This window comes from Lineus longissimus, chromosome 4 (assembly GCF_910592395.1).
Source record: "Lineus longissimus chromosome 4, tnLinLong1.2, whole genome shotgun sequence".
In the NCBI taxonomy this organism is placed as follows: Eukaryota; Metazoa; Nemertea; class Pilidiophora; order Heteronemertea; family Lineidae; genus Lineus; species Lineus longissimus.
This window is the reverse complement of record NC_088311.1, coordinates 11505176-11522028: the sequence shown is the minus strand read 5'-3', so window position 1 is coordinate 11522028 and position 16853 is coordinate 11505176. Positions and strand designations below refer to the sequence as shown.

The 16853-nt window shown below is 42.5% G+C and overlaps 1 protein-coding gene across 1 annotated transcript; it reads right to left on the bottom strand.

Annotated features, from left to right (window-relative positions):
- Window positions 1–9436: 9436 nt before the first annotated feature.
- Window positions 9437–15307, bottom strand: LOC135486046 (uncharacterized). Its single transcript, XM_064768516.1, has one exon. The coding sequence runs from the start codon at window positions 15305–15307 to the stop codon at window positions 9437–9439; it is 5871 nt and encodes a 1956-aa protein (XP_064624586.1).
- Between the last annotated feature and the right edge of the window lie 1546 nt (window positions 15308–16853).

Here is a 16853-nt window from a genome sequence, read left to right as displayed (position 1 = left end):
TGTAGCGTTTTTAACGTTGCACTTTCAACATTAGGGCCGACTATGGCCTGTTATGTGTAGCACTATGCGATTCACTGATTCATTCAATATTTCAGTCAGAAATCGAATGAATAGTTTCTTTAGTGAAAAATAAATCAAATAAATTGTCAATCGAATCGAATGATAGGTTGTTTTATCAAAAATGTATTGGAAAGAGTTTAAAATATCAAGACCGAGATCAAACAATCTCATTCGATTCTTACAAATCACCTATTCAATATTAATCGCATAATTCGTCATATAGATTAAAGTACATTTCGATATAATCAAATAGTTCTTACAAAAAATTGAATGATAATTTGATTTTAAGAATGAATGTTCATTCGATTCCATATCAAATGAAAAGCAATATTCGATTTAAAAATCAAATGGTCTATTTGATTTAAATCGAATAAAAAATATATATATTTGATTTCAAAATCGGATGACCTATTCGATTTAAATCGAATGAGTATTCGATTTCTAAATCAAATGGTCTCATTCGATTCTGCTCCTATTCCATTCGATTCTAATTGGTTGCTAGTTTGTCACGTGACTATGATTGACCAATCAAAATCGAATAGAAATCTACACAAAATCGAATGACATATTCAATTTTAAATCGAATGGTCTATTCGATTTTAAATCGAATGACCTATTCGATTTAAATCGAATGAGTATTCGATTTCTAAATCAAATGGTCTCATTCGATTCTGCTCCTTCCATTCGATTCTAATTGGTTGCTAGTTTGTCACGTGACTATGATTGACCAATCAAAATCGAATAGAAATCTACACAAAATCGAATGACTTATTCGGTTTTAAATCGAATAAAATCTGATGATAATTCGATTTTAAAATCGAAAGACCCATTCGATTTCAAATCGAATATATGAAATCGAATAATACTAAAATCTAATTCATATATTCGATTTGAAATCGAATTTACATTCGATTTAAATATCAAATCGAATAGTGCATTCGATTTTGAAATCGAATAGCTATTGGATTTCAAAATCGTATATACTTCTTATTTGATTCTGAAATTGAATATACTTTGATTAAATTGAAAGATTTGGTGTAATTAAAATCGAAAATGCTTCGTTTTTTGACCAGTTAATGCGATATATTTGAATCTGATTTTGATCTATTTCTTTCACCTTTTGATTTTTTCTAAGTTATATTCGATTATGAATTTATAGTGTTTGATTTGATATACAACAAGAACAGTATTTTTTGTTGATAAATGTTTGAAAAAAATCGAATGAATATGCAAAAAAATCAAATGATTGAGGGAAGAATCGAACAAAGTTGATTAAAATCGAATAGATAGGCACAAAAATCGAATTTTAATTGCAATGTTGCTCAAATCGAATTTTGCTACAAAAAACATGCCATAGCCGACTACAAAAATGTTTTGGGTTCGAACACAAGAAAATGAAATGATATAACGTATAATAGGGTTTATTTGATAACGGAATATTCCAGATGTATATATAGACGATGGTTACACGTATTTCTTATATGAGCGACGAATACAGATACCATTCAACGTTACGACGTACGATAGATACAGTACAGAGACTGGGACCACGGATTTAGTTTCGTTTGACGAGAGTTCCCACCAACACTGGTTTTCTAAAACTCTTTCGCCCAATGTGAATCCCAGCTTTTATATCGCAAGGGAGCAACCCAGTTTGACAATTGAGACAAACGACGTATCGTAAAGACAACAATCTATATAGACGACGTATCGTAAAAGCAACAATCTATACAGACGACGTATCGCACCCAGCGTGCCTTTTACGTCAAATTGTACGTTAACAACGTCACGACGTTACCACGAGCGAAACCCCTCTCTTTTTGAAGAAAGCCAAACGACGTTACTTATTTTTCTCGCGCCAACGCAACAATGGTTTTCAATCAACTCCCCGTGTCAATCAGGTGACGTCACATCCCATGCGCATTTGGATTGGTCGAGATACATCGCGTCAATAACAGTTAATTTTTACCAAGAAGGAAACCGTAAACAATGGATAAACTGACGAAATACCGCACCACTGACTGATAACAGTTCCAAATATCATAAGGATATCAACATTACGGTAGTACTTTATCACCTCGTACAGGTTTTGATCGATGTTATTAAACTTTATGCACGATATAACCGATCGTAAAACGTAGCCCAAAACCTCGTGCAATATTTTTCCGGTAAAAGTTACGCCTTTTGACGAAAAACCAATCGAGCTGCCTAAAGAGGTAAATATATTTCGCAAGTCCATAGTTACACAAAACCTCATAAGATCACATGAAAAATACCCTGACGTCGGTTCACAAGAGACGGTATGACGTCATCACCAAACGACAAGTGACGGATTCGCCTTAACTTCTTTAAAATAAACATCATGGAAGCTAATTAAAAGTAATTATTGTGCCAAAAGCCGAGTGTAAAGATATATTGACCTAAAGTCGAAAACCGCACGTCTATACTATAATGCGCGTTGTGGCCGCTAAATAGGAGGCAATTTTTGTTTCAAAATTGGGCCTCGGAAATGCGTCGAATTCTTGCAACTTTTGGCTTCGTAGGTGTGGATCATAAGTAAGAGTGTCACTGAGGGTGTCATACGTCGAATATCTTGGTGGTTTTGGAATAAATAACAACTTTTCAGAGAGCACGTCGACTGGAGAGCTCCGCTCATTCTCAAAAGCATACACAAACTTCACGCATATTCTCCCTGCCACATCAATATTAGCTTCCAGCACGTATGTAGTGCTATACAACCTGGTCCATGGTGCAGGGTATTAGCAGGGAGATTAATGATTAGACTATTCTATTTTAGTTCTATTCGAGAAACACTGACCGGAGTGATAAGGCAAATTCTGCAGGGTGACCTACCGGAACATGCAGTCAGGGTATCAATAAACAGTTATGCCAGCATGGACAAAATATGTACAGTGGCCAGCGCTTGCTCTTTGATTTATTCTTTACTGATTGATGTTGTCAGTTTGAATTGCGTTCTGCATCTCTCCATGCGCCTGGCTTTGGTCCGACAGTGGCATTGGGTACGGGAGTGGGTAGGTGATGTGCCTAATATGTCAGGCCCTTATTTGGAACAGGACCTGCTGTCACTGGTCTCAATGCATTGTGCAAAATAGCGTACTCCAATCAATCTATTGGGGGTTGCATGTTGATAGCAGCAATAAGTCCCTAAATGCAGTTCATTTCGTGTTTAACCTTTAATAAAACTTCAGTAACGTTAGAAATTTAATGTAGTTCAATCATCGTGCCCATTTAACTAAAACTTTGCCCGCTCCATGGGTATATGCTAGTATTTTAAATGCGCAGTTTTGGAATGACGAACTTTTGAAAAGGGACCGTCAACTTGACTCAGGTCCCAGGTCATTGACCCGTAGTGGTGTAAAATACACAGTAAACAAAGATTTGTACAGCTTCCATAATGCACTTAAATTTTACCAGACGTCAAAGAATTTTAAAATAGCTCGAATAAAATTGGTATAGACACAGCTGAGGGCCGTATTTAACTTTTTTGTCCAGGGGGGGCAGTGGGATAGATCGCCGAAGGAGAACGGGGGGGGGGGAGTCTGGGGGCCCTCCCCCAGAAAAATTTGAAAATAAAAGGTCTGAAATGGCATTTTCCTGGCATTTGGAAGTGTGAATCAATAGTATTTTTACTCTAAAAAAGGACCACTTTTATGAAGTATTTTACGAAAATACCACATTTGGACAGAAAATGTTAATTTTCATAGTTTTTCATAGCTAATGTTGCATCATTGTGTATAACCATAGAAGACTAGGGTCAGGGCACTCGACTGGTCAGATTATAAGGGTCGCACCTGAGTTGATAACATCTGCTATCCATATGCTGCTATGGCTAAGATTAGTTTGTCTTTTTATTACTGTCTGAAAATTTTTTTTTCAACATTTATTGCACAGGGGGGCAGCTGCCCCCCCTGCCCCCCTCTAAATACGGCCCTGCACAGATAGATTTAAAAAGATGACTTAGAAAAAGTGACCAGATAATTACCTGGTATTTTGACTGGTTAGAATCCATATTCACACTTTGATAATCCAAATAGTAGAATTCTTAAATCTTGATGAAAAATCGTAGGACTGACTTGAACAAATATATTCCAATCCAAGGGATGAAAGTGAGGCTGCAGCTAGGACAGGGTTAAAAGGGAAAAGATGCAGAAAAGGGACCCAAATGAAATTATTTTAAAAATGGATGGTTAACTCCTAAAATTTACATCCAAGTCAAAACACTTTGTTAAATTAAAGAAACCTTTAAAGGAAATATTTTACAATGATGCCAAAGGCGAAAAAGGGTCAAAATCTCCACACAACATTGGAAAACATTAAAAAAAAAGTTCTTCAATCTCAGGCGATTACCATGGATACAGATAAGCCTATCATATCGCTATTGCTGCATGTTCAAATGTCGGTGTCCTGGGTATTTTGTGAAGAGGTAGCTCTGACGATTATTTGAGGAAAATATCAGCTTCTTCTGTGCACGTCCGCAGTGACCAGGCCTCGCATGCTATTTATTTTTTTTATTTATATTTATTTAAACCTCCAAACAGGAGAACAATGACAAGTACAATAGATACATAAAAGTTCAACAAATATAAAATAGTACATGATTAAAAAGCTCGTACCAAAAGTTTGACCAGCCCCCTCTCGCGCGACCCCGGGGAGCAGTATCTGTCGTCGAGGAGGAGAGACCTAAGAGAGTCAACTACGCCATCCTCGCCAACAGAGGCCACGCCAACGGGGCAGAGCGAGCGGGGACGGTCTGAAAAAGCAAGAACAGCAGGCGACACGTGATGGGAGACATCGTGCAACAGTGTACCAGCAGTACAACCACGCCCCGTTAAAAATTCAGCCAAAAGAACAGCGTTAAGAGCACTAGCCGGGGACCGACGTTTAAAAATACGGTTAAAAAGTAATAACTTACTATTGAGGATCACAGAGGAGACAGGATTAACAGAAATGGCTTTCAGAAGCTTGCCATGGTGTGATCGCTTCGGTAAACCGAGCACCCGTTTAAAATTATTACTCTGAAAACTGTTTAAAATAGTCATATCGTGTTTGTTCATATACACGCTAGAACATCCAGAGATTGCAATAGGTAAAATAGCGGTTTTCCATAAATACACTTTGGCAGCTGAACATAGGCCCGGATAACTGAAACCTGCACTTAATAGACTGAAAGCTCGACGCTGAGCAGCAGAGACCCTCTGCTCTACATGAGATGGTGATATCAGGCTTGTACAGAACTTAACACCAAGGATGTCTACCTCGTCATCTACAGAAATTACATTGTCATCTAAATACCAAACTGGAGTCTTGGATAAGATTTCTTTACCAAATATTATACAACGTGTCTTCTTAAAGCCAAAGATGAACCGCCACCTATTGGCATATCTTGAGCAAATGTCAATTAGACCCTGTAACCCTGGGGCACTTAACGCCATTAGATTAACATCATCCGCATATGCGAAGTTATTAAATAAATACTGGGATACACGCAATCCAAGGCCAGAGTTGGAGAGTTCATTAAGTAAGTCATCTGTGAACATTATAAAAAGGAGAGGTGACAGTATACTACCCTGTCGTATGCCTCGGGTTACTCTAAACTTAACACTGTGTTGACCGTTCCACACAACCAGTGCCCTCAGGCGGGAATACCACTCATACAAAATGAGCCAGTGATTAAGAGGGATACGGGGTAATAACTTGTACATGAGACCATCATGCCATATCCTGTCCAAGCATTTTTCTGCATCCAAGCTACAGGCATAAACAGGGCTTGAATTGGAATTGAAATAAGCTACAGTATCATGTAAGAATGCACATGCCTGATCAGTGCCAAGGCCAGGCCTGAACCCAAATTGAGTTTCACTACAGTTATCACAGTCAGGTTTGATGAGACATTCCAGCAGTTTAGAATAGCAAGTGCTCACAGTTATAGGACGGTAATTACCCGGTATATTAGGGTCCAAAGTAGGCTTCTTTAACACTGGTACAATAGATCCAGTTAGCATGTCAACACCAACAACATGCCAACTAAGCATCACAGTAATAATCTGGCCAAGAACGCTACAGAGCACTGGTGAGAGTCCATACTGCAGGTGTTCTGAGCTGATTAAATCAACACCAGCTGCTTTACCCTTTTTCAGAGACAAAATAGCTGCTTCTACTTGATATTTAGATATTTCACATTCAAAATAGTCATTGCAGTGCGAACGAAATTCATTTCTGATAAAGTTACTGATCTCAGTTTGTTCCTCATCCAAATCTAAAATATCAGTCATTATATCACTGTAATGAGCACCAAAATCGTTGGCAGTGAGAGTGGATGAGCAGTTTTTAGCATTAGTTTGCTTAAGAGTGTTCCAGAACCTTCCACTATCTCCGGAGCGGAAAAGCCCGTTCAGTGTCCGAATGGTCTTATTACACACTTTATGGACAGCTACTCTAGACGCTTTGCGGAATTGTTTCTTAGCATGTTTCCAGCATTCAAACACGACGCCTTCTCTAGGCCTATCGTTCATCACCCACAACCTCCACCAGAATGACTTGATATCGCGGAGATAGCTCAGGTCCGCAGACCAATGAGCCTTAGGACGAAATGCGCTAGTCGCACAGCATTTTGACTCTCGAGCTGCGGTTTGAATGCTATCATTGAGGACAGCAAACATGCTATCAACGTATTGTTGCGCCGTCTTTCTGTCCAGATGACTAGGAGCGCATATATTAACACATTTTAGCTTGTCCTCAAGAATTGATCGATATTTGTGACGATTGGACGGCATCTTCCAGTTACAGCGGCCCATTTGGCCACTTTGCTTACTGCTTTCAGTCGTTCCAGAATCATCAACGTGGGCGTTAAAGGAGTACCGCAAGGGGAGGTGATCACTCACATTCCCATCTTCCAGCGGCACGATCACGCAATCACAGCTATCATATCTAGGCGTCAACACATGATTATAGCTCAATCGGATGTTGACATGAACTGGTTCCTGTCAGAGTGCACATGTTCTCAAGGTGAGACTTCGTGGTCAAAATGCTCAAAGAAAAGCCGCAACGGCACCCTATTTTGGTATCAAAATTTAAAATTGTTATCATTTGGCTTTCTCAAGGTGATAAGTAGAAGTTTATAAAAATATTGTTTCACCATCCATGTTAATTGTCAAGTTATAAGGCGGCAAGGTGAAATTTTCTAAATTTTCATCGATGTACAGGGTGTCTCATGTATTGTGCTGCCCCCATGTTCTCATGACTGAATTACTTGATAACAATGAAAGCTGGCCAGATGTATTCTAGAAGCGACAAGCTATTCAGAAATGTATAGGTTTATGTGTGAGAGTGATATATTGCAAGGTCGACAGCCACTTGAACAGGGGTATGCATGAAATGACGTCGCGCCATGATTTGTGGAGTCAGGTAGGCCTAGGCCCAGCCATTGCACTGGCTACTGAGACCTTGGTATCCTTAGTGTGAGGAACGAGGCCGGTCCACTGCGTCTGGAGTGTAGTCGTTTCACACTCAGCACAGGGCATGTAATTATGTCCAGCCCCATAAGGGTAAACCCAATATTACTCAGCTATCGGCTACCCAGTCACCTCCTATTCTACATAGTCGTTTCCATCGGCAAATTGCACAAAAAAAAGAAAAATTCAAAATCTGAATGAATTATCAAACGCTTTTCCGATGTTGACTGATTGACCCGAGTTAGCTCTCCGTGCGCCTGTCCTTTCCATACACTGCCACTGTTAAGGCGCTCTTTCTGGAGCCATGGTATGGGCGGTTATTACCGCAAATAAAGACAAAGCAAAGCACAGACACTGTGTAGCATATCACAAGGACATCTATGTATCTGAACGAGGATAAGCTGTTATTGGTTATTTAAACACGAATGCTTTTGAGCCCACATAACATGGCATAACATCAGGATGGAATTTCCCAACTTGGAACAAGGTAAAATCTGCGTGTCTTTTTCAGACCCTTGGCGTAGCAGCATGAACGTTACAATGGCATCAATGGAAAGCTCGTAGCTTAATTTACTACGAGCAGTGCCTAAAGTGTTAAAATGCATGGTCTCCTTACATTAACCCATTTTGCCAGGATTTGCCTTTTTTCTGGGACACCCTGTGTATCATGTACACCATGTCGAAGATAACGATGCGAAGTCAACAGACGGCGCCACCATCCACATTTTCTTGCGGTATTAACGACGACAGCTTTTAATTGAAAAAACGACATCGACAACTTTATATTTTTTGTGAGACAAGCGACTAGCGGGAAATTCCACATGTTCGCGCATGCATTCTCAAGATTGTGTCAGCTAGCTGTCATTCTTATTCGTATTTTGATATTCAGTTGCAATGAAACATGTTGTTGACGACGGCACCGTCTGTTGACTTCGCATCGTTATCTTTGACGTGATGTGATACACATTCACATTGTGTGCTGACCATGGGCTTAACTTCATGGAAATTAATGCTTCATAGCCAAATTATTGCTTAACAGACCCAATCATATCACTAGTTGTGCTAGACTACACACACATACGTGTAAGCATCTTTAAGACAATGGCTGAATCTTCAACCCTCAGTTTAACTCCATAAGGCACTCAAAACTAAACAAGAAGTACATCAAATATCACCTACCGAAACTTCAGTCCTATTTAATCTTCATGGCCTGGCACTTAACATTATTTACTACAAGCTTTATCACCATTTCTCAGTTGAAATCGACACAAGGTACGGGCTCTGATGCTCTTTGATGCTTGACGCAGACTCTTATGGGACCAACGACCTGTGTCTCACCTTGATTCTAAAGATAGGCTTGACCTAAAGACAGTGACCCGGGTGCATATGAAAATGTTTGTAAATAAAACCAAGAGTGGAGTTTTGGCCGTAACATCCCGGCCCCTTAATTGCGAAGTAGCGGCTTCGAAGCAATTACTATCCAATTACATTTCTCAAAAAAGGCCTAAACTAAATGGTTAATAAACACCTGACCACTACTACAAGCTCACAATACTAAATGAGTCCTAGGGTTTCCTTTAACTAAACAAAATGTCAATAATCATCAAATTGTCTCTCGAGAGCATTTTCTCCTGGTGAGTCTCTTTTACGTGATGCAAATCGTGGACCTCCATTTGTGGCTTGGTCATCTAACATGTCATCCATCTACCATAGGTACCAGTTCTGGCTTCTCAGAGGGATGAGACTTGAAACATCGTAACCCAGATGCTGGAGAGCTTAACGGGAACTAAACCTTGCTCAAGGGAACCCGTAGGCTACAGAGGGAAGGAGTTGCCTCACATGTGCTCCTTTGGCAGACGGCTGTGAAGCTAGCCTACCCTGTTACCCTTCTTGAGTCTTCTTGGCTACGTCTCTTCAGCAATTGGAAGCTCATCTTCTCCTTTGTTACCTTCTACTAGAAGACATAGCTTGGCAATAGGCCTGTCCAAGAGAGAGTGAGATGTGCGTACGCTGGCTGATCGCACGTGACCACTGCCGTCGATTTTGACTGATTCGACTTTCGCGAGCAACCATGAATTCCTAGGTGCCGAATTCTCAATTACGAGCACGACATCTCCAGGCTCTACATTTCTCGATGTTCTCCTCCACTTATGTCTCTCTTGTAGGGTTGGTAGGTACTCTGAATACCAGCGCTTCCAAAATGCGTCTGCCAGAAACTGCATCTGTCGCCAGCGTCTCTTAGCATAACAATCCTTCCTATCAAAGAGGCCGGGCGGTAGGTTGGCCTCACACCTCATTGTCAGTAGCGTGTTTGGTGTCAATGGTCTTAGATCGCTTGGGTCTTCTGAAGTCTGTGTTAGCGGTCTGCTGTTGATGATGTTCTCGACTTCGCAGAATAATGTCGCGAGACCCTCATCATCGACTTTGATGACTTGTTCTTGGAGGAGTGAGAACAGGATTTTCCTGATCGTCCGTATTTGCCTCTCCCATGCACCACCAAAGTGAGAGGCAGCTGGTGGATTGAACTCCCAGGTTACGCCTTTCTGGAGCAGCCAGGTGGCTATGCGATCGTTGTTCCAGCGCTTGATGGAATCTTGCAGCTCTCTCTTGGCCCCAACCAAGTTAGTGCCATTATCTGAGCGAATGACCTTAGGAGCTCCCCTTCTAGCCATGAATCTCCTTAATGCCTGAATACAGGAACTGGTGTCGAGCGTATGAGCTAATTCTATGTGGACTGCTCTGATGGCAAAGCAGGTGAATACAACTCCATACCTCTTGTAAACGCTTCGGCCTCCCTTCACCTCAAAGGGGCCAAAATAATCCATCCCAATTCTTGTGAATGGTGGTTCCTCTCCGATCACCCTGTCTATTGGTAGGTTTGCCATTTTCTGTTCCAAAGCTTTGGCCCTGTAGCGACGGCATATGACGCATTTGGCGATGAACTGCTTTATAAGGCTGATGGCTCCCGGTATCCAATACCTCTCTCTTAGGTTCGTAAGGACCGCACCTCTACCCAGGTGACCAACATCTCTGTGAATCCTCTCAATTATCCTGGTGGCGATTAGGGACTGCTTTGGAATCAGTATCGGATGTTTCTGTTGATATGACAAGGCTGGTGCTCTACTCAGTCGGCCCCCGACCCGAAGAATTCCATCTTCCATAAGCGGGTCTAGATTCTGAATGGGGCTGGACCGTCGGAGCTCTATACCCTTTTCAATGGCGTTGATCTCATCCGAGAAGAAGCTCTTCTGTTCATGTTGTATGATTTTCCTTTCGGCTTCTTCAAGGTCATTTACAGTGGGATTAGCTTGCCTATCCTCTCCCGTCTGTGTTGTTCTCCACTTCAGCATTCGGGCGACAGCTCCTTTGATTACTGGCCATCTGGAGACTCTCTCAAATAGACTAGCCAATGGTGTACTATCGACGATAGTTGCATTCACTGCGGATTTAGACTCTTTCCGTATTTCAGGATCCTCCTCTGTGGCTGTATCTGCATCAAAACTGAACTTTGGCCACTCGTCCGGGGGCTTCAGCAAGAAGTCTGGTCCACCCGTCCATCTACCATTCTCAAGGAACTGGTTGACTGGAAGACCTCTTGAGGCATCATCTGCTGGATTTTCACTAGTGGGAACATGGTACCACTGTTCAAGTGTTGATCCCTCGTTGATAACAGCAATTCTGTTTGCCACAAATGTTTTGAAGCGACTTGTCTTGTTCCTTATATAGCGTAACACTGCGGTACTGTCCGTCCAGAAGTATGTGGCATCAACTGGATAGTCAAGCTCTTTCACGATGAGGTGGTTCATCCTTACGGCGGTGACTGCAGCAGCCAGTTCTAATCTAGGGATGGTGTTTTTCTTGAGAGGGGCTACTCTTGCCTTGCCTAACAGAAGAGCACAATGGACGTTTCCCCTGGTATTTTCTAGCCTGATGTAGGAGGCGGTACCATACCCAACTTCGCTGGCATCTGCGAAATGATGGAGCTGGCTTGAGCTCACATCTCCAAAGTCCAGTGGCTTCAGACACCTTTGTACGACATGGTTCTCCAATTTTGGTAGGTCTTGTAACCATATTTGCCATTTATGAAGGTCTGCTCCGGATATTTCTTGGTCCCAATCGAGGCCCTTATGACAAAGACTCTGTAGCAGAATCTTTGCTGGTAGGATGAATGGAGCTGCAAGACCAAGGGGATCATAGACTGAGCTTATGATTGAGAGAATTCCTCTTCTGTTTGCTTGGCGATCTTGGATATTTATCTGGAAACTGAAGGAATCTGTCTCAACTTGCCAGGTGACTCCTAAGGTACGCTCAGTCGGCAAGTCGTCTTCATCTAAGTTTAGAGTCTTGGCACCCTTGCTTCTTTCCTCCGTCGGCACGGAATCCAAAACGCTTCGTCTGTTGCTGAGCCACTTTGTCAGCTTAAAACCCCCTTCTTGGCAGATTTTTCTTAACTCTTTGATGAGTGCCACCGCCTTTGCTTCAGATTCAATGGACTCGAGACAATCATCGACAGAGAAGCTTCTCAGCATGGCATTGATCGTCTCAACTTGGTAGCCTTCTTTGTGGTCCTTTGCTGTCCTTTGTAGAGCCAGATTGGAGCAGCTTGGGGACGACACTGCTCCAAACAAGTGAACCTTCATGCGGTATACCTTCGGTTTTGCTTCTAAGCTCCCATCAGGCCACCATACGAATCTCAAGTAGTTCCTATCTTCTTCAGCTACATGAACCTGGTAGAACATCTTCTCGATGTCAGCTAGGATGGCAACTGGATGACGACGGAATCTTAGAAGAACACCAACCAGGTTGTTCGTAAGGTTGGGGCCCTGAAGTAGTACATCATTAATAGATATTCCAGCATACTTTGCTGAGCAATCAAAGACTACTCGTATCTTTTCAGGCTTTCTTGGGTGGTACACCCCATGGTGGGGGATGTACCACACTTTACCGTCATCTGGATTTAATTCATCTGCTGGGACTTCTTCGGCATATCCCTTGTTGATAATCTCATGCATAAAAACTCTGTAATCTTGGTGGAACTTGGAATTCCAGCTCATCTTGTTTTTGAGGCTGGAAAGACGCTGCATGGCCTGGGTGTAGTTGTTTGGTAGTCGGACATCTTCTCTTCGAAAGGGTAGCTTCATTTCATAATGACCATCTTTGACATGAATGGATTCTTCCATCAACTTCATAAACTGCTTGTCCTCCTGTGAAAACTCAGTTTCTTCTATTCCCTTCTCAGGAAAATCTAGATTGATGGAGCTTCTCACTAGTCTGTCTAGCCTTTCTAGCTCTTCGACTGCTGTGACTTCAACATGGTTTACTGGATGGCCGATATCTGGTCTGTTGCAGCTACTACTGCTGCGAACTACATTCCAGGTAACCCAACCGAGTCGTGTCTTAACGGCATGAGGACTTCCTGGTGGACCTGTGAGGGACTTCAGAGGTGAATAGGCATCCGGAACTCCGTTTCCTATCAGGAGGCCGACCTCGCTTGTGATAACTGGAAGATTCACCTCATTCAAATGGGGCCACTTGATTATGTCTTCCTTCTTTGGGATATGACGGGACGACACTGGGATGCTGTCCTTCGTGTACAATTTAGAAATGTCCACAGAGCTATGGCCTTCGATGTCACAAACCTCCAGGTCTTTGACAACATACGTCTGCATTGTATGCTCTGTTCCCATGGTATCTAGAGTAATCCTTGTCTTCCTCCCACCGGCCCCTAGTTTCCTCATTAACTCCTCTGAACAAAAGTTGACGGTACTGCCGGGATCTAGGAAGGCGTATGTGTCTATAGTTCTGTAGCTGCTCTTGAGCTTGACCTTGACTGGTATAATAGCCATGGTAACTTCTGGATCACTTTCTGTTGCTGCAAAGTTCACAGTAGGCTTGGATGGTGCCGTTTCTATCTTCCTTTCTTCTGTTTTGGTGGATGGCTGGTATGGACGTTCTCCATCCATATGCAAGACCGTTGGATGGCGCTTCTGACAATGGCTACACGTTAGCCGCGTTCTACATTCCTTACTCCTGTGACCTAATTTTAGGCATCCAAAACATGCTCGCTTTGCCTTCACGATCTCGACTCTTTCGCACGTGGGTAAAGCAGCAAAGGCGTCACATCGATCAATGCTGTGTTGTGGGTTTGCGCAGTGGAGGCATTGCTTCTTGGGTATCGGAGTTGTTGGAGTTGTTGTGGCAAAGGCTCCCTTGGCTCGGAACCTTCCCTGGACTGGCGCTGGCTTCCCACCTCTGGGAGCTTCTTTATTCCTTCCGTCTTCCTTTGCAAGTGCTGCACGGCCCCAGACCGGGTCGATGGACTTCTTGGCTTCCTTCTTAACAAAGGCGACTAGGTTCTCAAATCTCACGATGCCTTTCCTTTCTTTAATTGTGCCGACTATGTTTCTCCATCTGTCGTGAAGATAGTATGGGAGCTTGAGCACCAGCTTTGTGAGGTTGTCTGGATATTCCAAAATTTTGATTGATCCATCAACTTGGACGGCATTCTCACATTCTGCTAAAAATATTGAGAATTCATCTAGACCTCTGGCATCGTCAGCCTTGACCATTGGCCATTCTAGGGCCTTCTTTATGTAGGCATGTGCTATTCTTTCTGGGTCACCATAGCGTTCTTCTAACTCCTTAAGGGCACCTGGGTAACCGTTGTAAGCATCAATACATGCATAGCCTATGACAATCCGATTAGCTTCGCCACTCGTGTACTGTTCAAGGTAATTTATCCTTTCTTCGCTATCGATGGTGTTGGCCACAATGCGGGAATTAAATTGTCTCAGAAAACGTCTGTATTCCAGAGGGTCTCCTGAGAATTTCTTGATGTCTGACTGTGGCTTTTTCATCTCCTGTATCATTGTTACAAGTACATCATTAGATGCCGTCTGGGTAGCTGGTGGAGGATAGTAATAGGTAGTTCCATTGCGATGAAAGTTTTCAAGGGATCGTGGTGTGTGAATTTCGTCTGTGTGTGTTCGATTTGGAGCGAATGTTTTTGCAGACTCTCTCAGTGGAGCTTGATCAGCTTTGATAGGGCTGGCATACTGCGAATGGTCCCTGGGCTCTTGCTCTGCCAACTTGATTTCCGCCATGGAAGCCTGGTAACTCCCTGACTCCAGCTGAGTCAACACCTTGGCCTTGGCATTGGAGATGGCCGACTCCGTATCTATTTCGATTTCTTCCTCCTGAAGCTTTAACTGTGCCTCCTCCATCACTAGTCGTAACTTTGCCTGTTCCAAGACCTGACGCTTCTTCAGACCGGCTGCTTTAGCTGAAAGCTCAATAATTTTATGCTCTTCTTGAGCCCGAGCAAAAGAGATGGAACTTAGTGAAGTTCTTGACACCAGTGATCCCCAAGATCCAATCTGGGAAACGCTATCACCAGGGCCTATGTCTGTACTAACGTCTTGTTCCTTTATCCATGACCTCATTTCCTTTCTGAAATTACTATATCGGTCCTTTGCATATTGTTTAAAGGTGGCTTTGTCCTGCTTCTGCAAATCATGTGGTAATACCTCATTGTATGACTCATAACTACTCAAACATTCTTTGTAGTCCACCCTCCAGTTCTTGTACCCTTCCGCTATAACGGAAGGAGAGGCCCCTGCTTCAAGAAGATCTTTAATACCTGAGACACCCTTGGTAGTCTTTTCTAAAACCTTATTTAAGTTTCCTGCCCTTAACTCTTTCGAATATTCGGCACCTTTCTCTGTTGGCTTTCGGGCCCTCAGGCTTCTTCCCTTAGCATCAAAATTTAAAGCCATACCTGTTGTGAGTACCAATCCTTTCTTCAAACCTGTTTCGTCAATGATGTGCTGACCATGGGCTTAACTTCATGGAAATTAATGCTTCATAGCCAAATTATTGCTTAACAGACCCAATCATATAACTAGTTGTGCTAGACTACACACACATACGTGTAAGCATCTTTAAGACAATGGCTGAATCTTCAACCCTCAGTTTAACTCCATAAGGCACTCAAAACTAAACAAGAAGTACATCAAATATCACCTACCGAAACTTCAGTCCTATTTAATCTTCATGGCCTGGCACTTAACATTATTTACTACAAGCTTTATCACCATTTCTCAGTTGAAATCGACACAAGGTACGGGCTCTGATGCTCTTTGATGCTTGACGCAGACTCTTATGGGACCAACGACCTGTGTCTCACCTTGATTCTAAAGATAGGCTTGACCTAAAGACAGTGACCCGGGTGCATATGAAAATGTTTGTAAATAAAACCAAGAGTGGAGTTTTGGCCGTAACACATTGTCTTGTTGTTTGATGGTCGAGAGAGGTTGTGGAATGTGGTCTTTTCTTAACTGTGCTGTATGAAACAAAATCAACCATCCATCCAAGATGTCTTTGACATGGCAAACAAACTAATGTATGAATCCTAGATGTCCTTATGGCAAACAAACTCATGTATGAATCCTAGATGTCCTTGATATTGTGATGTATAAATATAAAATAGCACAATATTTAGAGCAGGCCCAGACTCCTTTAATTAGGGCAGGGGTTGTGTAGACCCTGTGCATCCGGGATCTTCCGAGAAGGAGCGACGCGCTCAGCTTGTTCATGTGATGGAGATTGTCATTTCGAATAATAAAGTGATATTCTACGATAAACCAGGACTTGCCTCTATTGAATAAAATGGAACCAGGAGAACTTAACATGGTGCCGAACACCGGGCAATAGTGAGTTAATTTGACGGTAGTTTTCGTTTTCATCCGAACATTTCAAGTTTGCGGATGGCGTGCTCGATCGGGGACACTCAAATGTAGAGTGTGCACTGACTACTGTGTTGTGTACATGTGGCACGTGGTGGTGGCTGGTGCACTCAATCGTGACCTGGTTGTTGACGATAACATTTTGTTATCATTTTCTTCATCGGATCGGAGAGAGGTGACTGAAACTATCCGTGTACATGGTGTACCTTATACGTTACGTTGCAGCACATACTCGGATACTGATGATGCTTTACTGATAGGGAGTGATGAGTGCAATGTTGGAACACTGATATGATAGTGATATGTTTCATGAGATAGGAAGTAAGTGTAAACTCCTTCAAACTGTCTATACCTACGCTAGATCTAGTCTCACCAGACTCCAAGTCCAACCACAGGATTGTCAACTCGAACTGTGCATGATCTATAGTGAAACTCGTACTGGTCTATGTCTTATCGTCTCGTGATCGTCAATCTGCGGTTTACGAAGTTCATGTTGCCAGTGTATGTGAGTGTCGACGTCATCAGTGACGGTGTTGTGATAGCCAGTAACCAGGTGATGGTTATCTACTGCAGTACT